The sequence below is a fragment of the Bombina bombina genome, chromosome 7 (assembly GCF_027579735.1).
Source record: "Bombina bombina isolate aBomBom1 chromosome 7, aBomBom1.pri, whole genome shotgun sequence".
NCBI lineage: Eukaryota > Metazoa > Chordata > Amphibia > Anura > Bombinatoridae > Bombina > Bombina bombina.
In genome coordinates this window covers 222,312,331-222,334,701 of record NC_069505.1, presented here as the reverse complement: position 1 = coordinate 222,334,701, position 22,371 = coordinate 222,312,331, and the positions used below count along the sequence as shown (strand labels likewise).

Sequence of the window (22,371 nt, the reverse complement as noted above, 5' to 3'; positions counted from 1 at the left end):
ATAGAAGTTCATTTAAAAGTGTCTTAAAATTACACACTCTATCTGAATCGTGCAAGTTTAATTTTTACTTTTCTATGCCTTTAATATAACATTGTTGGCTATGCAAAACTGAGGAATGGATATTAAAGGTATTATTTATCTTTTAACCCCTTATCGACCGAGGATGTACAAGGTACGTCCTACAAAAAACGGTTGTTAACGACCAAGGACGTACAAGGTACATGCTCAGGTAATCTGAGTGCTGCCCTCCCGAGTCTATGAGCCACGACTCATATGTGTTTAACCTTTTTTTAATTTCCCCCCCAAAAAAATAATTTAAATCATTTTTCTAGTGTAATCTAATAGTATTTTCTATCAGGCGTGTGTGTATCTGACTTACAGAGACTACTGTTTTAATAGCTGCCCTTCCAAGGCTATCAGCCACGACTCATATGTATGTGCTTAACCTTTTTCTTTAAATTCCCCAAAAAAAGTCTTTAAATCATTATGCTAGTGTAATCTAATTTTATTTTCTATCAGGCCTGTGTCTTACTGTCTATCTGACTTACACAGCATACTGTTGTTAATTGCTGCCCTACGTAGCAGCCAGCCAGTGCGACCACTCATATGTGCATTGCACTTCTTAACATAATTTTAATATTAAAATCTAAAATTTTAAAATATTTTGCTAGTGTAATCTAACTTAATTTTCTATCAGGCCTGTGTTTTTGTCACTTACACAGCATACTGTGTTAAATTGCTGCACTACCTACCATCTACGACTCATATCTGCCAGCCTGTGTGCCAGGCCCAACTAGCCAATTAGTGGCACCAATCATAATTCTTGTAACAGTATCAAAAAAATTAAAATTCATAATTTTTTGGAATGCAAATATTCAGTCTACTAGTGCCATTGAATTGCAGTTTCCTCCTGCCTGGCAGCCTGTGTGCCAAGCACAAACTAGCCAATTAGTGCCACCAATCCTAGTTGTTGTAAAAGTATTGTTAATCTTTAAAATTCCAAATTGATCGCTTGTGATTCCTCAGTTTGCTTGTACTACAAAATAAAAAAAAAACCTATGCTGCTCACTCAGCCTGTATTACTAAATGTAAACTTTGAAGGGCACGAACGTTACGCTAAGCAGAGCTGTATGTAACAAAGTACCAGCATCCAACTATGCTGGAGAGCCACAGTCCAGTCATTTTGAATAATGTGTCTGGGTTTCAGGTGGTCTGAAACCCGGACACATGATTTGAAACCTGGAGGTGTCAACCCTACTGGGACAGAATGAACAACTGGGTGGGACACTGGGACAGCGCCTCCAAACCGGGACAATCCCAGTAAAAGTGGGACTTCTGGTAAGCCTACTTATAGTGCTCCAATAGTAAAAACAAATAAGTCAACATAGATTGTGTAAAATAACAGCAAATAACTTTTCATGCTAAATGAACAGTTAGTATTTTTCATGTTAGCCCCTGTCCTCAGGGAGATACGAACAGTCATGTTGTGACCTAGTCTGAGCATGAGCAAAACAGACTTTACTGTCTCTCTAGCATTATATGAATAGTAATCCAGCTCATGTTACTCTAGTAGTTGTATGACATGAAGATAGACTTGCCTACAAACCACTGCCTCCTTATATGGGGTGACAGGAAGTAATGGACACTGCACAAATTATATTTTAAAATAAAAGGTAAAATCCTTTTAAAACTGCTGTTTTTTTTTATTACAATGAAACAGAATGTTTAACGTCCCTTTATATTGTGACTCCAGTGTAAGTGCTGTAGCAGTGATTACTGAGGTACTTCAGTGCATTTATAAAGTGAGGGCCTCAGGTTAAATTTAATTAAGTCCGCCAGACTTTCTGAGGAGATTTACAAAGAAGCAGGTGTTGGACATGGTAACATAAAGTGGCGCCAATCTCACTGAGGGGCTCCACCACTAAACTGCAGCTTGTTGCTCTTACAGAGAGTTACATCCGTGTATATACAGTTACACAGGACACACTCACACTGAGCGCATTGGGAAATGTCAGTACTTTTTGTGGAATGACGCAAGTACACGCCCCTAATGTAAACACCAATCAATATGCAGGAGGCGGAGCAAAGCGAAAGCGGAAGTTGACGCAGGCGCAGCACTTGTCAGGATTCAGTAGAGTTTTGGCACTGTTGCCTGGTGACATGTTCTTGTAGGAAGTTGAAGGTAGAGACTGGGCAAATAAAGAGTTAAAATATCATGGCTAAAATGACAGTAGATGAAGATAATAAGGAAAAGGCTAAAAAATAACAGTAATTGGGAGAGAAAACGAAGCGGCTATGCTGAGGGTTCTGTATATTTATTTATAACCAGGAGAGGAGGCACCGGGGAATTAGAGGCGGGGAGCTGAGCATGCAAGGGGAGGGAGCCGTTTTATTAAACACCGTATGGGTGAGCAGCACTTTAGAAATGAATGAGGGATCAGTATGGTCAGTTGCCCAGGTATGTGGCGCCCTGGCCAGCTGTGCGCTGCTGCTGCTCAGTGTCTTTATGGTCAGGCACATCATAAAGCAAAGGAGACCCAGGGGATTCCCCCCAGGGCCCACAGGTTTACCCCTCATTGGCAATATCCTGGCTCTGGCATCTGACCCTCATGTCTACATGAAGAAGCAAAGTAAGGTCCACGGACAGGTATTATAATCCTATACCCTGCTAATATGGGGGGAAGGGAATACTGCTGGGTTACTGTGTGTTATTTACTGCTACTATCATATATATATACTGTGTGTGTATATATGTGTATATGTATATATATATATATATATATATATATATATATATATATATATATATAGTGTGTATGTGTGTATATATATATAGTGTGTATGTGTGTATATATATATATACAGGGCAGGTTTAAATGATAGCTGAACCAGTGCACAGGTGACATAATCAGGTGATGGGTGAGAGCAAGTTAGTAACCACTGAGTTACTGATCAGCTGATTACTTCACCTGTGCACTGATTCAGCTATAATGAAAACCTGGCCTGTTGGGGGTACTTGAGGACCATTGTTGAGAAACACTGCACTAAAGCACCAGCTCATCGCAAATGTATTGATTTCCTGGAGAATAAAGCACACATACTCTGCTCACTGACACCCACACACACTCTGCTCACTGACATATTCACACAATTATGTGGCACAGTGCCAGTTACTAAGCAATTAGACTGATACACAATCTCTTCTCTACTCACTACTGTACAGTATTGTAAAAATAGAAATAATTTACCATACAAATTTTACACAAATGACAAGTTATCAATACTGCCAACACAGCTGCTGCAATATGGTGTTCAAGAAACGCACGTGCACAACACCACTTAGGTATGCTCTTCAACAAAGGACACCAAAGGATACCAAAAGAATGAAGTACATAATAATAAAAGTAAAATAGAAAGTTTCTTTATTTTTTTGTGCAATTTCTATCTGAATGATGGAAATGTAATTATGACTTTCATGTTCCTTTTAAAAACTAATTTGATTTGCTGACATAGGGCCAGTAACAGTTGATGCTAATTCTCAAAATATAAATAACTAGAAAAGTTAATTAAAATAGCATGGTCTACCTAAATCATGAAAGTTTAATTTTAAATGTCTCCCTTTGGCTATGTGTTTAACCAGTTACTTTACAGTGGCATTATTTCTAAAAACATTTAACTGCAATAATTACATATATTTTTTAAATGACTCATTATCTCCTTTTATTAATATAAACTTGTAAAAAAGCAGCACATATTAAAAACACAATGCAACAGCTTTCAATTGATTTGTGAATTACAAGTTAACAGCAGTCTTTAAAATAAATGGAGACACAGAGAAAAATAAAAATAGATACTGCATCCTCTGACTGAACAGACATAACATATATGGAGTTTGTACCTAATTAAATCAAATAACCATGAAAAAGGGAGGCTTAGCAATATGCAATGTCAAAAACTTTAATTTCAATAATGTGGACACTGCACACTTAACTTCAAACTCTGGGTTTTAAATTATGGATTTAAATTTGAATTGACCCTTTGACTTCCTGTCAGTATTGGGTTATGCTCACTTACTGTCCCCCTGTTAACGAGCTGTATCTGAACACAATTTGTGAATCACAAGAGATGTAGAATACTACTTTACTCTTCTGCTTGGTGTCATCTGTTCTTAGGTTACCTCAGCTTCCAGTTGTGTCACATGACCCTGCTCACTGCATCCTCCTGATTAATCTATATATCCTTCACTTGCTAGGAGGCATCAAGAGGGGTGCCTCCTATTGGTACCAATTTCTGCTGCTAATATATTGACAGAACACAGGTGGCGCTGCAGCACAGCTTTTCCTTTGACCCATGTACTGCAATGGAGAGAAGCGTTCCTGTACCTGCCTCTCCATAGCATTACATGGGGGGGAAAATATTTTTGGGGGACTTTTTTTGTTTTGTTTTAATTAAAATGTAATTAAGCTTTGGCCACATATGGCAGGGTAGGCACTGCCTCCCCTGCCTCCTATGAGTGAACGTCACTGATATATTGTGTGTGTATGTATATGTATGTATGTGTGTGTATGTATATATGTATATATATATATATATATATATATATCTCAGATGCCCTGCATGTTACTTACTGCTGCTATCACTATTATGTCTAATGTTACTTACTGCTGCTATTACTAGTGTATATATAATGTTACTTACTGCTACTATCACACACACATATACTGTGTATATATATATATATATATATATATATATATATATATATGTATGTATACCAGATGCCCTGCATGTTACTGCTGCTATCACTATTATATATAATGTTACTTACTGCTACTATCACACACTGTGTTTATATAACCCAGATGCCCTGCATGTTACTGCTGCTACCACTATTATATATAAGGTTACTTATTGCTAATATATATATATATATATATATATATATATATATATATATATATATATATATATATATCAATATATATATATCAATATATATATCAAACGGATGGTATCTGTGCTCCTTAGAAACTTCACACCGCAGGCACAGCAGTTTTTTAAATCCGTTTTAATAGTAAAGGTGAACCAAACGTTTCGGATCTCACAGGAGCCTTTGTCAATAGTGTCCGTTTTGGTTACCATTGACAAAAGCTCCTGTGAGAGCCGAAACGTTTGGTTCACCTTTACTATTAAAACGGATTAAAAAACCTGCTGTGTGAAGTTTCTGAGGAGCACGGATACCGTCCATGGGATTCATCACCTTGTTTGCTGTACATGTGTTTGGCAGAGCACCAGGTGGTTGTTTGATTGTAGTGTGCCGTATATATATAAACCAGATTCCCTGCATGTTATTTACTGTTACTAATATTATTATTATTATTATTAGGTATTTGTAGTTGGCCAACAGATTTGCAACGCTATAAAAATAGGCGGTATACAAGATAACATTTGCAGAGATCAAATGGGTAGAGGTCCCTGCCGAGAGTTGCACTGTTGTAGTTGGCTCTTGTGAAGGTGAACTATAAACAGATGGGCTCATATTCTTACATGCTAAGGGGTTCAAGGGGATAGCAGTGGAGATAGGACAGTTAGTGTAGGTTGTATGCATCCCTGAATAGTAGAGTCTTTTGGGAGCGCTTGAAGCTTTCAATACTTGGGGAGAGTCTTGTGGAGTGAGGCAGAGAGTTCCACAAGATGGGAGCCAGTCTGGAGATGTCTTGTAAATGGGAATGTGAGGAGGTAACAAGAGTGGAGGAGAGTAGGAGATCGTGAGCAGAGCGAAGGGGACGGGGGGAGAGTATCTGGAGACAAGGTCTGAGATATAGGGGGCAGCAGTGCAGTTGAGGGCTTTGTATGTCAGAGTGAGAATGTTGTGGTTAATCTTGGAAGCAAGAGGAAGCCAGTGAAGGGATTGGCAGAGAGGTGCAGCAGATGAAGAGCGACGTGTAAAGATGTGTAAGGATGATGAGCCTGGTGGAGGCATTCTTTATGGATTGTATAGGAGCTAGGTGGCAGCTAGGGAGACCAGAGAGGATGGAGTTGCAGTAGTCGATGCAGGAAAGGACGAGAGAGTGGATTAAAATCTTAGTTGTGTCTTGTGTGAGGAAATGTCTAATTTTAGAGATGGGTTTTTAAAGTGGAAGTGAGGAGTAAAAGAAAGATCTGAGTCAAGTGTGATGTGGGACAGGGGTTATGATGGGGTTATCAACAGTTATAAAGAAATGGGGATGAAGATTTTGGAAGAAGGTCGGGGGTATAAGGAGCTCAGTTTTGGAGAGATTTATCTTAAGGTAGTGAGAGGACATCCAAGATGAGATCTGAAAGAGACAGTTAGTGACATGGGGATATATATATATATTTTTTTTTTATTTTTTTTTTGCAGTTACACTTGGTTTAGATACCAGGTGCCCTGCATGTTATTGGTGGAACAGGTAGATAACTTACTGCAAACCAATGACATGTTAAGTCATCATTGTTTACATCTATAATACATTTATTATACTTTTGTAACAATATTCACTTTAATGGCTAAATAATTAAACTAAAATAGCTTATAATCTACCAAACCTGTCAAATTTAGAGTACTTAGTGCATACTTGTAGTGTGGTGCTCTATTTTTAGTGTGTTAGTAATTTTCTTTGTTTCTTAAAGGGACATGAAAACCATTTTTGTCCTTTCATTATTCAGAGTGAATGCAATTTAAACAACTTTTTAATTTACTCCTTATTTTCTCATTTGTTTCGTTCTCTTTGTATCCTTTGATATGCTCAGAGCTGCTGATTGGTGTGTGAATATATATGCATGATGTTATTGGCTCATTCATGTGCATTGCTGTATCTTCAATGAAGGATACCAAGAGAATGAAGCTAATTAGATAATAGAAGTAAACTGGAAAGCTGTTCAAAATAGTATCTTCTATCTGAATCATGAAAAAAATCAGAACAGGGTAACAATAACTGTTACTTGTTCTAATATTTGATACATTTATACCTCATTGTTTATTCCTTTTTCAGTAAGCTTTGGTGAATCTCAGCATCTTGATTGTGCAGGTTCTGCTAGGTTGGTCTATCTGTCATCTAGCTGCATTATCTATCAAACCATTCTCATTTCTCTGAATTTTTAAAGGAAGTTACTGTTCACTCTTAAAATGGAAGTCGGGGTATGGACACTGAGTGAACTGTGCCAGTTTTACTTTTTATTGAACAAGTGCCAGGTATTTACCAGGCATTCCTTTTTACGTGGAATAAAGTATATGTGTATTAAACATTGTATTTGCTTATCTTTGTGTTCTTTCCCTGCTAGATCACATATCTACCTGTAATGTGAATGTCATAATACTGCACTTTTATCTGAGCCAGAATTAAAGGGGCATGAAACCCAATTTTTTTCTTTTGTGATTTAGAAAGAGCATTTCATTTTAAACAACTTTCTAATTTACTTCTATTATCTAATTTGTTTCATTCTCTTGATATCACTTGCTGAAAAGCATATCTAGATATGCTCAGTAGCTGCTGATTGGTTGCTGCACATAAAGGCCTTGCGTGATTGGCTCACACATGTGCATTGCTATTTATTCAACAAAGGATATCTAAAGAATTGAGCAAATGAGATAATAGAAGTAAATTGGAAAGTTGTTTAAAATTGCATGCCCTATCTGAATCATGGAAGTTTAATTTTGACTAGACTGTCCCTTTAAGCTATTCTGTTCTACTATACAGGAATATAGTTTGTGATCTCTGACCACATGACTTGTGTTTCTCACTTGAATTCCATCTTTTATGCCTTAAGCAAAGATTAACATGAAATGCATTCCACTGTAGAGTGATGTAACAGAGACCGCATCTGACTTCACATTGCCCAGAGCTTACACGTTTGACATCTTCACTGATTATAAAAATGTAAATATAGGGAAATAAGTAACCTGTTTTAACACATTTGTCCTGGTGAGTGTTTCTTTTGTTAATGTACATTTTTTTTTTTATTAGATAGAAATAATGAGGTCCTGCTTCAAATGAAAATGGAAACAAATTTTAGCTATAATTTTGTTTCTCATCCTTTTGTAAATGTCCCCTCGCATGGAGGTACCTGGAGCTTTGACCAGACACTTGCCCTTTAATTATTTCTCATTGTTTCTCAGATATACCCTCAATCTCTCCTAACATCCCAGATTTGAATTCACTGTTTGATCTGGTCACTTACACTCACTGTAACTGACTCCAAACGTTGTCATCCAGGGAAATCCTTAGTCTGATCCGTTACTGACATTTCAGAACTGGATTTGAAAAATGCTTCTATAAAGTGTGTCACGTGGAAAGCTCCTGGAAAAGTGTTGCAGTCATGTGCCAGATATAGGCCACAGTGAAATATCTCAAGGAAAATGTCATGATGAAATGTTCTAGCAAAATTGTACTATATAGGATACGTCACCAGGAAGGGACATCACATGACCACCGCAACATCACTTTACACTCGGTTCCTGTGAGCTAATGCACTTTTTCTGTGGTGGTATTATGTTGCTATTGATGTCAACATTTGTGCCCTGAGTAACTTTTTTTGTTATTCTTTAATTATTGTGGAATAAATGTTTATTTGCTTACCAGTTCCTGTTTTGCCGGAGTGATTTATAAAGAAAGCGCTATTCTTTGAGCTAGTGCAGCTCATGAGCACGTGAGTGTGTTTTAACAGAGTTTTCAATTTGGGCTCTATTTGGAAAGGTGTTGTACTATTGTTTTTATTTTTCTCTATTTGAGGTTAACTATAAGCATGTTTTAACTATTGGATATACTTGCTGTTTTCCTGAATATTTTTTTGGAAGTTTCCTACTTGCGTCAGAGTAATTTAAAGTTTTTATTTTTTTTCCTTTACACAAAGAATCTATGTGCACAGTATATTTTCACATTGTTCTTTTTATTTTAATTATTTTTGTGACTATACACTGATTGTTTTTGACTTAAATGTTTTATACCACAAAAGTGTACTATACGCAAGTATGCCACAATAAAAGGAGCCTGGTATAATAGCCTATCAGTCTGATAATGTATATGATGACGTCTGATGCAGAAGTGTGTTAATATAAATATTACTTTCCCTAATTTTTTCTTATGTAAATGACATTGTATTAAAGAACTGTATGTGTGTTGTGTGGGTGTTTTCTCAAAAAGTTGCTTTATTATTTGTTGAGCCAATGATTTGCTGCGTTCGTATTAAGTAAAACTGGTTTTAAACAAACATATCTGATACCTAATAATATTTATGTGTTGCTGTTGGGGGTAATTAGGCAGTAAGTGTATGCCTGTGGCGGCGCTTAGGCAGTAAGTGTATGCCTGTGGCGGCGCTTAGGCAGTAAGTGTATGCCTGTGGCGGCGCTTGAGAAACACTGACCTAGTGCAAATCTTTACAAAATCTGGAATTTAGGGAAACCTCACTATATAAAATTTTTAGTTTAAGTTCCTATATTTGTATGGAATTTTACATGTATCAATACAAATGTTTTACTGGCTTCTAAGAGGTGTGTCTAACTTTTTGAAAATTTTTCCCATAAGTGTGTCAACCTCTAACCTGGCCTATATAGCCTGTCAGACTATATAGATTAAAGGGACATAACACTCAAATATTTTCCATTATGTATATGAAAGAGCAGTGATTGACCACAGTGTTGCACAAAACATGTCTGAAAGCTGCCTCTTTTACTTTCCTGCTTTATTTTTGCTTGCGTGAAAGGGAGGGGCCTCTGTTTTGAATATAATATATAAATTATTTGTATAAATATTTCATCCATAACTGCATCTGCCCTTCCTGTTTCAGATATTTAGCCTTGATCTGGGAGGCATATCTACAGTGGTCCTGAATGGCTATGATGCCGTGAAAGAATGCCTTGTGCGCCAGAGCGATGTGTTTGCGGATCGTCCATCTTTACCTTTGTTCCTCAAACTCACCAAAATGGGAGGTACTCACTTTTTTGTTTTTCTCCATTGCATGAGAAGTAAATTATATTTCAGGATGTAGTGCATATTCAGTGCATGAATAGGGCAGGGCCAAAAAAAAGCTTACAAAGTGCCAAGTATTATGTATGTATGAATGTCATATAAAAAAAAATGGCCACACTCACTGGATTTAAAAAAGTGACGTTTTAGGGACTTAATACCCTTCTTCAGATAAAGTACTTTCACTTTTTGAAATCCAGTAAGTGCGGCCATTTTTTATGGTTTGAATATTGGACGGACCGAACCCTGGTTGTTGCAGTTTACTTAAGGTGAGAGTGTAGACCCCTCAGGACTATGGTGTGTGTATGTGTATAATTTGATAATAGAAGTAACTCTTAAAGTTGATTAAAAGTGTATGCTCTATCTGAATCATAAAATAAAACATTTGTGTTCGATACCCTTTATGGTTTATTTCTCAACTTGGTATGTTTATTTTATAACAAGCTGCTGTGAAGAAGAGCCAAGTTATTTCTGCCACAAATTCACAGTTTTTAGAACTACAACAGCAACAATGTGTGATACCTTCTAAATATAAAAATGCCCAAAACAATCTTACAGAAACCTCTGGAAGAGCATGACATTGTGAATGGATTAATGTAATTTAATTTATCAAAAAATTAACATTACAGCCTGACCATGCTACATAAGTAAAAACTAATCCTTTTTTCTTTCCTATGACATGGAGAGTCCACAACGTCATTCCAATTACTAGTGGGATATTCCACTCCTGGCCAGCAGGAGGAGGCAAAGAGCGAGTGTAACTGCCTTACACATGACCCTCTGTCCATGGAGGTTGTGCAAAGTCCCAGAGGCAGAACTTTTTTTTTTCATTTTCTGCAATGAGATTTTTTTCTGCAGTGTCTCTGAGGAGCCAGTGTTGCGTTCTTTGCCCTTACTCGGTGTGCATGAGGACAGGTTCATGTACAGCCTTGCTGATGTCTGCTGTACGTTCCCACAGTGTCAGTCTGCCTGGGAACCTGCCCTACTGTACTGCTGGGGTCTATATGCTTATTTTGGAGGGGCTGCTGCTCCATGCTTATACTGCTGATGTATATGATATGTATGTGTGTGTGTGTGTGTGTATGTATATATATATATATGTTTGTGTGTGCGCTAATGCAGATTAATATACACACTCACACACACACACACTCTTCTATATATTAACACACATTTATTTAAAAAAACTAAATCTGTCTAAGTATTTTGGTTGGCTCCTTTTTTTTTTTTTTTTTTTTTACTGCTAGAATACATTTGTTAACCCTGACTTTTTTGTTAAGCCCTTTGACCTTTTCTGCAATGCGCGGTTACCCTGTACCGCACTGGAGTTCAGGAAGTTGTAGGAATTTGAAAAGAGAGGAACGTAGTAAATATTTACACTGTGATAGAACGGAACAGTGACACCTGCAGGTAGAATTTAAAAGTGCAGACAATTTTTTTTAAAATTTTTTTTTTTTTTTTTACTGTCATGGCCGGTCTTTCTGCAGACGCACTACAGTTTCCGCGATGAGATCGCACACTGTTCTGCCTTGGGGTGCAAAGTTAGTGTCTGAAGAATGTAATCCTTTTATGGCTACTTTTCCCTGCAAGCAAGGATTGGGGTCTAGCTGTGTCCATGTCAATCTCTTGAGTAACAGTAGTGGTGACTTTTAGCAATTACAAGGAGGCAAGGAAGTCCTATGCTTTACTTTTAACACTTGCTACCCCTTTGTGGAAAGCCAGAGTTGGTTACTCTGTTCTTTCTTTTCCTACAGGTCTATGACAGGGAGTGAAGCGCCTGCCACACCTAAGGAGCAGCATCAGTCCTACAGGATCTAAGGCAAGTGATTTTGCCTTCAAGGTACTGAAGGACAGCAGCACTTACGAGGTTAATCCTCAAACTAATATGGCTCCTTCTGGGACTTAGTAATCCTTTTTCCAATAAGGATTTATATTGTGAGCAGATAGATGGTTTTGAACTTATTTTGGGTTCATAAAGAGTATTCAAGGCAATATGAGATTTAAGAGAGGGACTTGGCTAAGGGATTTTTCCTTTATTGCAGCAAGGGGGAAACAAGATTGTTTTGTCGGGCACTCTGACAGTCTGAAAAAGTCGATACGCAGACTTGTATGACAGTGTACTTTATTACCTTTGTGTTGTTAGGCAATCTGATTTCTCTTGTAAGGTGTATCCAGTCCACGGGTTCATCCATTACTTGTGGGATATTCTCCTTCCCAACAGGAAGTTGCAAGAGGACACCCACAGCAGAGCTGTCTATATAGCTCCTCCCCTAACCCCCACCCCCAGTCATTCTCTTGCAACTCTCGACAAGATAGGAAGTCTCAAGAGATATGTGGTGACTTAGTGTAGTTTTAACTTCAATCAAGAGTTTGTTATTTTTAAACAGTACCGGCGTTGTACTGTTTTACTCTCAGGCAGAAATTAGAAGAAGAATTCTGCCTGGAGGTTGATGATCTTGGCGGTTTGTAACTAAGGTCCATTGCTGTTCTCACACATAACTGAAGAGTATGGGAAAACTTCAGTTGTGGGAACGGTCTGCAGATTACCTGCTTTGAGGTATGTTCAGTATTTTTATTTCTAGAGAGATGAATAAGTTCTAGAAAATTCTGACAGAGCCTTGTATATTTGAGGTAAGCTAGATGCAGTGATTTAACAACGACTGGGATCATGCTTACAAAACAGGGTAATACTCATGTTAATACTCATATTACTTAGTGACAAAACTTTTGCATGTTTTCATAAATAGAACGTTTTTTTCTCTGAGGGAGATAAGTCTTTATTTGGGGCCTAGTTTCCACAAGGCTAGTCAGATACTCCTAGGAGTACTTTCTTAAGGCCCAGTACATGGTGGGAGGGGCCTATTTTTGCGCTCTAGATGCGCAGTTTCCTGCAGACTGAGACATCCAGCTTCCCTAGAAGAGTCCTCTGGCATCTGAGGACAATCATAAAGGGTTTATTTCTTCACTAAATCGTATTTGAGGGCAGGTAGGAGCCTCAGCAGAGCTGTGGCAAGGTGCTCAACTGTTTTTTACTGGTGGCTGATGTTTTTTAAATCCGGTTTGGGGGCTAAGGGGTTAATCATCCATTTGCAAGTGGGTGCAATGTTGCTTTAGTCCCTTACACATACTGTAAAAATTTCAAAGTCTTTACTGTATCTTTACACTGTTTTGCAATTTAAGTGCTAGTTTTTTTTCTCTTTAAGGCACAGTAACGTTTTTGTTTAATTGCTGTTTCACCTTTATTAAAGTGTTTTCAAAGCTTGCTTGTCTCATTACTAGTCTGTTTAACATGTCTGACATAGAGGAAACTCCTTGTTCAATATGTTTGGAAGCCATTGTGGTACCCCCTCTTAGAATGTGTACCAAATGTACTGAAATTTCTATAAAATATAAAGACCATATTATGGCGCTTAAAGATTTATCTCCAGAGGATTCTCTGACTAAAAAAAGGGAGATTATGCCATCTAGCTCTCCCCACGTGTCAGAACCTATAACTCCCGCTCAAGTGATGCCAAGTACATCTAGCGCGTCTAATTCTTTTACCTTACAGGACATGGCGGCAGTTATGAATGCTACCCTCTCAGAGGTACTGTCCAAACTGCCAGGGTTACAAGGTAAGCGAGACAGCTCTGGGGCTAGAACAAATGCAGAGCTTTCTGACGCTTTAATACCTGTGTCCGATATATCCTCACAATACTCAGAAGCCGAGGTAGGAGAGCTTCTATCTGTGGGTGACATTTCAGATTCAGGGAAGGCGTTGCTTCAGTCTGATTCTGAAATGACAGCGTTTAAATTTTAAGCTTGAACACCTCCGCTTATTGCTTAGGGAGGTTTTAGCGACTCTGGATGACTGTGAACCCATTGCAGTTCCAGAGAAATTGTGTAAGATGGACAAATACTTTGCAGTGCCTGTTTACACTGATGTTTTTCCAGTCCCTAAGAGATTTTCGGAAATTATTACTAAGGAATGGGATAGACCAGGTGTGCCGTTCTCTCCCCCTCCTGCTTTTAAAAAGATGTTTCCCATAGATGCCGCCATACGGGACTCGTGGCAGACGGTCCCTAAGGTGGAGGGAGCAGTCTCTACCCTAGCTAAGCGTACAACTATCCCTGTCAAGGACAGTTGTGCTTTCCTAGATCCTATGGATAAAAAATTGGAGGGTCTCCTTAAGAAAATTTTTATACATCAAGGTTTTATTCTCCAGCCTCTTACTGCTGCAGCGGCTTTATGGTTCGAGTCTCTTGAGGAGGCTCTACAGGTGGAGACCCCGTTAGATGATATTTTAGACAGGATTAAAGCTCTTAAGTTAGCTAATTCCTTTATCTCTGACGCCGTTTTTCATTTAGCCAAGCTAACGGCTAAGAATTCAGGTTTTACCATTCTGGTGCGTAGGCCGCTATGGCTTAAGTCCTGGTCAGCAGACGTTACTTCAAAGTCTAAGCTTCTTAACATCCCCTTCAAGGGACAGACCCTATTCGGGCCTGGTCTAAAGGAGATAATTTCTGATATTACCGGAGGAAAAGATCACGCCCTTCCTCAGGATAGGTCCAATAAGTTAAGGACCAAACAGAATAATTTTCGTTCCTTTCGAAACTTCAAGAGTGGCGCAGCTTCAGCTTCCTCTAATGCAAAACAAGAGGGAAATTTCGCCCAGTCCAAACCAGTCTGGAGACCTAACCAGGCTTGGAACAAGGGGAACCAGGCCAAAAAACCTGCTGCTGCCTCTAAGACAGCATGAAGGAGTAGCCCCCGATCTGGGACCGGATCTAGTAGGGGCAGACTTTATCTCTTCGCTGAGGCTTGGGCAAGTGACGTCCAGGATCCCTGGGCACTAGAGATTGTTTCCCAGGGATATCTTCTGGAATTCAAGGGTTCATCTCCAAAGGGGAGATTTCACCTCTTACAACTATCTGCAAACCAGATAAAGAGAGAGGCATTCTTACGTTGTGTTCAAGACCTTCTGGTTATGGGAGTGATCCACCCAGTTCCAAGGGAGGAACAGGGGCAGGGTTTCTATTCAAACCTGTTTATAGTTCCCAAAAAAGAAGGAACGTTCAGACCAATCTTGGATCTCAAAATCCTAAACAAATTTCTCAGGGTCCCATCTTTCAAGATGGAGACAATCCGAACCATCCTCCCTATGATCCAGGAGGGTCAATATATGACTACCGTGGACTTAAAGGATGCTTATCTCCACATTCCAATTCACAGAGATCATCATCAGTTCCTCAGGTTCGCCTTCCTAGACAGGCATTACCAGTTTGTGGCTCTTCCCTTCGGGTTAGCCACGGTGCCAAGAATCTTTACAAAGGTTCTAGGGTCTCTACTGGTGGTTCTAAGGCCGCGGGGCATAGCGGTGGCTCCTTACCTAGACGACATCCTGATCCAGGCGTCGACTTTTCAAATCGCCAAGTCCCATACGGACATTGTTCTGGCCTTTCTGAGGTCTCACGGGTGGAAGGTGAACAGAGAAAAGAGTTCACTCTCCCCTCTCACAAGAGTTTCTTTCCTAAAAAAAAACTGATAGATTCAGTAGAAATTAAAATTTTTCGGACAGAGGTCAGGATATCAAAGCTTCTAACTTCTTGCCGTGCTCTTCATTCCACTTCTCGGCCGTCAGTGGCTCAGTGTATGGAAATGATCGGCCTGATGGTTGCGGCAATGGACATAGTTCCGTTTGCCCGCCTACATCTCAGACCACTGCAACTTTGCATGCTCAATCAGTGGTATGGGGACTACACAGATTTGTCTCCTCTGTTAAATCTGGATCAAGAGACCAGGAATTCTCTTCTCTGGTGGTTATCTCGGGTCCATCTATCCAGGGGAATGAGTTTCCGCAGGCCAGAGTGGACTATAGTGACGACAGATGCCAGCCTTCTGGGCTGGGGCGCAGTCTGGAATTCCCTGAAGGCTCAGGGTTCGTGGACTCAGGAGGAGGCCCTCCTTCCGATAAACATTCTGGGGCTAAGAGCGATATTCAATGCTCTTCAGGCTTGGCCTCAATTGGCTGCGGTCAGATTCATCCGATTTCAGTCGGACAATATCACGACTGTAGCCTATATAAACCATCAGGGGGGAACAAGGAGTCCCCTGGCAATGATGGAGGTTTCCAAGATAATTCTTTGGGCAGAGGTTCACTCTTGCCATCTCTCAGCTACCCATATCCCAGGAGTAGAGAACTGGGAGGCAGACTTTCTAAGTCGGCAGACTTTTCATCCGGGGGAGTGGGAGCTCCATCCGGAGGTATTTGCCCAGCTGATTAAACTATGGGGCAAACCAGAACTGGATCTGATGGCGTCTCGTCAGAACGCCAAGCTTCCTCGTTACGGGTCCAGGTCAATGGATCCCCAGGCAACATTGATAGATGCTCTAGCAGTGCCCTGGTCCTTCAGCCTGGCTTATGTGTTTCCACCATTTCCTCTCCTCCCTCATCTAATTGCCAAGATCAAGCAGGAGAGGGAGTGGCCACGCAGGACTTGGTATGCAGATCTGGTGGACATGTCATCCTTTCCACCATGGACTCTACCGCTGAGGCAGGACCTTCTACTCCAAGGTCCATTCAAACATCCAAATCTAATTTCTCTGCGTCTGACTGCTTGATTTTATCAAAACGTGGTTTCTCCGAGTCGGTCATTGATACCTTGATTCAGGCTCGAAAGCCTGTCACCAGGAAAATCTATCATAAGATATGGTGTAAATATCTTCATTGGTGTGAATCCAAGGGTTACTGGTGGAGTAAGGTCAGGATTCCTAGGATATTATCCTTTCTCCAAGAAGGATTGGAAAAGGGATTATCGGCTAGTTCCTTAAAGGGACAGATTTCTGCTCTGTCTATTCTTTTGCATAAGCGTCTGGCTGATGTTCCAGACGTTCAGGCGTATTGTCAGGCTTTAGTTAGAATCAAGCCTGTGTTTAAACCTGTTGCTCCGCCATGGAGTTTAAATTTAGTTCTTAAAGTTCTTCAAGGGGTTCCGTTTGAACCTTTGCATTCCATAGATATCAAGCTTTTATCTTAGAAAGTTCTGTTCCTAGTAGCTATCTCTTCGGCTCGAAGAGTTTCAGAGTTATCTGCCTTACAATGTGATTACCCTTATCTGATCTTCCATGCAGATAAGGTAGTTTTGCGTACCAAACCTGGATTTCTTCCTAAGGTGGTATCTAATAAGAATATCAATCAGGAGATTGTTGTTCCGTCTCAGCGTCCTAATCCTTCTTCAAAGAAGGAACGTCTGTTACACAATCATGACGTGGTTCGTGCTTTTAAAGTTTTATTTGCAAGCTACTAAGGATTTTCGTCAAACATCTGCATTGTTTGTTGTCTATTCTGGAAAGAGGAGAGGCCAAAAGGCTTCCGCAACTTCTCTTTCTTTTTGGCTGAGAATCATAATCCGTTTAGCTTATGAGACTGCTGGCCAGCAGCCTCCTGAAAGAATTACAGCTCATTCTACTAGTGCTTCCACATGGGCTTTTAAACATGAGGCCTCTGTTGTACAGATTTGTAAGGCGGCGACTTGGTCTCCGCTTCATACTTTTTCTAAATTCTACAAATTTGATACTTTTGCTTCCTCGGAGGCTATTTGTGGGAGAAAGGTCTTACAGGCAGTGGTGCCTTCCGTTTAAGTTCCTGCCTTGTCCCTCCCTTCATCTGTGTCCTAAAGCTTTGGTATTGGTATCCCACAAGTAATGGATGAACCCGTGGACTGGATACACCTTACAAGAGAAAACAAAATTTATGCTTACCTGATAAATTTCTTTCTCTTGTGGTGTATCCAGTCCACGGCCCGCCCTGTCACTTTAGGTGTTTTTATTTTTAAAACTACAGTCACCACTGCACCCTATAGTTTCTCCTTTTTCTTACTTGTCTTCGGTCGAATGACTGGAGGTGGGGGTTAGGGGAGGAGATATATAGACAGCTCTGCTGTGGGTGTCCTCTTGTAACTTCCTGTTGGGAAGGAGAATATCCCACAAGTAATGGATGAACCCGTGGACTGGAAATCACCACAAGAGAAAGAAATTTATCAGGTAAGCATAAATTTTGCTTTTTTTTCCGCACACTTGGTGACGCAGTATTTTCGGACCCACCCACGTGTCGCCCGTACTTCCGGTTTATCGGAATGGAGCTTGTGAATTAATCTGCGTAGCTGGTCAGTGTCGGCTTTGTAGCTTCTCATAAACAGCTAGTTTTCTTGAGGAGTTCTTTTCGTTGGAGGAGATAATCAGGAGATTAACTCTTCCAATTGCTATTGGGGGTTATATCTGTCTGGTAGGAACGTCAGGCAATCTGAGGTTGCATCACTTAATATTTTTTATTATTGTCTCTTTTTTTAAATAAAAGTTTAAAAATAGTTAAGTGATATTTGTGATTATGGATTCAGAATTGGAACTGTCTGTACCTATGGATAAATGCCTTTTATGTTTAGAGGCTCAGGTTGTCTTGCCATTGCAACTTTGTTCCTCCTGCTTGGAAATTTTTTTTTAAATTTAAAGATAAATTACTCCCTTCTGAGTCTGTCTCTTAGGATAATGCTGTGCGTGATATGCCTTAGCTTTCTTCTCAAACATCCCAAACCTTTGATGTTTCTAATACTATGCCTTCTGTGTCCTCTCATTCACCTGGGGGTGTTTGCTTACCTGGGGAGTTTGCCGCTCAGGTTTCTTCTGCAGTAAACAGCGGCTTTGTCATTTTTCCCTTCATTGTGTAAGCGTAAGAGAAAATCTAAACACTTGCCTAATGCTAAGGTTTCTGATTCTAGAACTGCATTAGCCACTCTTGCTCAGATGTCTGATGATGAGAATACTTCAGTAGCTTCTGAAGGTGAGATTTCAGACTCTTAACACTTTAGCAGAAAAATCTTCAAAATCTGAATAAGTTTATTTTAGATTTAAGCTTGAGCACCTCAGATTACTTTTGAAGGAGGTTCTAGCTACTTTGGACAACTCTAAACCGGTGGTTGTTATCAACCCTGCAAAGTCCTCAAAATTGGATAGAGTCTATGATTCACCATCTTCTGAGGAGTTTTTTCCTGTACCAAGAAAGATGTCTGAAATTATTGCTCAGGAATGGAACAAACCAGGGGTTCCTTTTTCTCCTTCACCTGTTTTTAAGAAAATGTTTCCTGTGGCTGACTCTCTATTCGTGACTCATGGCCCACTGTTCCTAAAGTAGAAGGAGCTATTTCTACTCTTGCTAAGAGAACTACCATTCCTATTGAGAATAGTTGCTCTTTTAAGGATCCAATGGACAAAAAGCTAGAGGCTTATTTTAAAAAGATGTGTCTATCAAGGGTTACAGTGGCAACCAGCAGCGAGTATTGCTATGGTTGCAGGTGCTGCATCTTATTGGTGCAATGCTTTATCTTAACTTATTACAGAGGAAACTACAGTAGAGGAGATCCAGGATATGATCAAAGCTCTTAAATTGGCCAACACTTTTATCTGTGATCCCAATATGCAGATAATTTGCCGGGGAGCTAAGATGTCTAGCTTCACAACTCTAGCTCGTAGGGCTTTGTGGTTAAAATATTGGTTGGCTGATGTCTTTTCTAAGGCCAAGTTTTTGGCTTTGCCTTACAAGGGAAAGACTCTGTTTGAACCTGGTCTGGTAGAGATCATTTCAGAGATTACAGGTGGAAAGGGATCTTTCCTACCTCAGGACAAGAAGAACAGACCTAGAGGTTGTCAGACTTCTAATTTTCTTAACTTTAAGGGACAAAAGTCCTTCTCATCTAAAGCAATGGGGAATAGAAGAGGCGCCACATATGGTAATAACGTAGAGAACAAGCCTGCTTATGTGTCAGAGCCCCCCTCCAGAAAACTACTCACATAAGAGGTGGCAAAATCGGAGTGCCTATCCTAGCAGTACGGGACTGAGGAGTCGCCCGAAAGACTCGGGTGAGACGCCTAGTCACCAACGTCAGAGATAGTATGACATAATAGTGGGTGTGCAATGACACCATGAGCTTATTGGCCAAAAGTTTCTTTATATAGAGCAAGTAGTTCATTTTTAACTCACAGCCTGATAAAACAGAAATTTTATATGCTGAGAAACGTGTTGCTGTTCTAGTGTGTCCAAAAAAAATTCACACTTTTTATTATTACTACTTGCTCCGTTCTTATTGGTCTGCAATACTGACCCATTGTAGCCTGTGCTATTCAGGTTGGCCGAGAGCCTGTGATCCCCTGACCCTCCGAGAACATGTTGTGCCGGTGACTGCTGTATCCTTCCGCGCTCTCTAACGTTGGTGTCTGGGCGTCTCACCTGAGTCTTTCGGGCGACTCCTTAGTCCCGTACTGCTCGGATAGGCGCCTCTTATGTGAGTAGTTTTCTGGAGGGGGGCTCTGACACATAAGCAGCCATGTTCTCTACGTTATTACCCTATGTGGCGCCTCTTCTATTCCCCGTTGCTATAGGTCTCTATCTCCACGGATACGACTAAGATTGCTGCTGGATCTCGTTCATCATCACCTTTCCTATTACACCATTGTGCACCTCTTTCGGATCAGAAGATTCCGATTATCGTTTGACTCCTCATCTAAAGAAGATCAATCCAGATCTTCTTGGAAATCCAACCAGCCCTGGAATAAGGGAAAACAAAACAAGAAGCTTTCTGCTGAATCTAAATCAGCATGAAGGATCCGCCACCAATTCCTGTGTGGTTTACGTGGGGGCAGGCTTTCTCTTTTTCGTTAAGCTTGGATACACAATGTCCCAGACCCTTGGGCGGTGGACATAGTATCTCGGGGTTAAAGAATGGGTTTTAAGTCTTGTCCTCCCAGGGGCAGATTTCTTCTGTCAAGACTCAAAACCAAATAAAGAAGGAAGGCCTCTTACACTGTGTAAAAGACCTAATATCTCTGGGAGTTATTGTTCCTGTCCCTCTAGCAGAACAGGGTCTAGGATTCTACTCAAATATATTTGTGGTTCCCAAAAAGGAGGGAACTTTTAGGCAAATTTTTGACCTCAAGTGTTTAAACAAATTCCTCAGGGTTTCGTCCTTCAAGATAGAAACTATTCGTTCCATTCTTCCTTTGGTACAGGACGACCATAGACCTGAAAGACGCATACCTTCATGTTCCCATCACAGGGAACACCATCAGTATCTGAGGTTTGCCTTTTTGGACAAGCACTTCCAATTTGTTGCACTTCCATTTGGTCTGACCACGGCTCCTCCTTCACAAAGGTTCTGGGGGCGCTATTGGCTGTGATCAGATCCCAGGGAATTGCTGTGGCATCTTATCTAGATGATATCTTTCTTGAGGTGTCATCTTTTCAACTAGTCCAATCTCATACAGAGATGCTGTTGTCTTTTCTATGTTCCCACGGGTGGAAGGTGAATTTGGAAAATAGTGCTCCTTTTTTTTTCCATCTACCAAAGTGTGTTTCCTAGGGACTATAATAGATTCCCAGTCCATGAAGATTTTCCTGACGGAGGTCAGAAAAACCAAAATTCTTGCTTCCTGCCTTTCTCTGTCTCCCTTTCATCCATCTGTGACTTAATGCATGGAGGTGATTGGTCTGATGGTGGCATCCATGGACATCATTCCTTTTAATCTGTTCCATCTACGACCGCTGCAACTTTGTATGTTCAGTCAATGGAACGGAGATCATTTGATCATTTATCACAGAGGATAAATCTGGACCCTCTAACAATATATTCTCTCTTGTGGTGGGTGTCACCGGAACATCTGTCTTGAAGCATTTGCTTTCTGAGACCTTCGTGGGAAATTGTGACTATGGGCGCAAGCCTGTCGGGCTGAAGAGCTGTTTGGGGTCCTCTAAAGGCTCAGGGCCTGTGGTCTTGGGATAAGTCCTCTCTTCCCATAAACATTTTGGAGTTGAGAGCTATCTTCAATGCCCTATTAGCGTGGCCTCAACTGGCGTTGGTCCGGTTTATAAGATTTAAATTGGACAACGTCACCTCAGTGGCTTACATCAACCACCAGGGAGGAACTCGGAGTTCCTTAGCCATGAGGGAGGTGACTCTAATTCTGCTGTGGGCGGAAGCACACAATTGTCTATCTGCCATCCACATTCCAGGAGTGGACAATTGGGAGGCAGATTTTCTGAGCAGACAGACTTTTCATCCCGGGGAGTGGGCTCTCCATCCGGAAGTGTTCTCTCAGATAACCCTCAAGTGCGGGGGGGGGGTTTCCAGAGTTGGATCTGATGGCGTCATGCCAAAACGCCAAGGTTCCAAAGTATGGTTCAAGGTCAAGAGATCCTCCAGGCTTTTCTGATGGATGCTCTAGCAGTTCCTTGGAGGTTTTCTCTGGCATATCTTTCCTCCGTTTGCTCCCCTTTCACGAGTCATTGCTCGTATCAAACAGGAGAGAGCATCAGTGATCCTAATAGCTCCTGCATGGCCTTGCAGGATATGGTTTGCTGAT

At 40.5% G+C, this 22,371-nt stretch overlaps 1 protein-coding gene across 2 annotated transcripts in view; it reads left to right on the top strand.

Annotated features, from left to right (window-relative positions):
- The first annotated feature begins 2,121 nt into the window (after window positions 1-2,121).
- The window catches only part of LOC128666172 (vitamin D 25-hydroxylase), a 34,789-nt gene continuing 14,539 nt past the window's right edge, over window positions 2,122-22,371 (top strand). Inside the window, exons 1-2 of one of the 2 annotated variants that reach the window (XM_053720624.1) lie at window positions 2,122-2,630; window positions 9,805-9,946. In XM_053720624.1, the coding sequence (XP_053576599.1) occupies window positions 9,940-9,946 (7 nt within the window). In that variant the 5' untranslated portion in view covers window positions 2,122-2,630; window positions 9,805-9,939. Of the gene's footprint in view, window positions 2,648-9,804; window positions 9,947-22,371 lie in introns of both variants that reach the window. The other variant, XM_053720623.1, reaches the window with a different exon arrangement.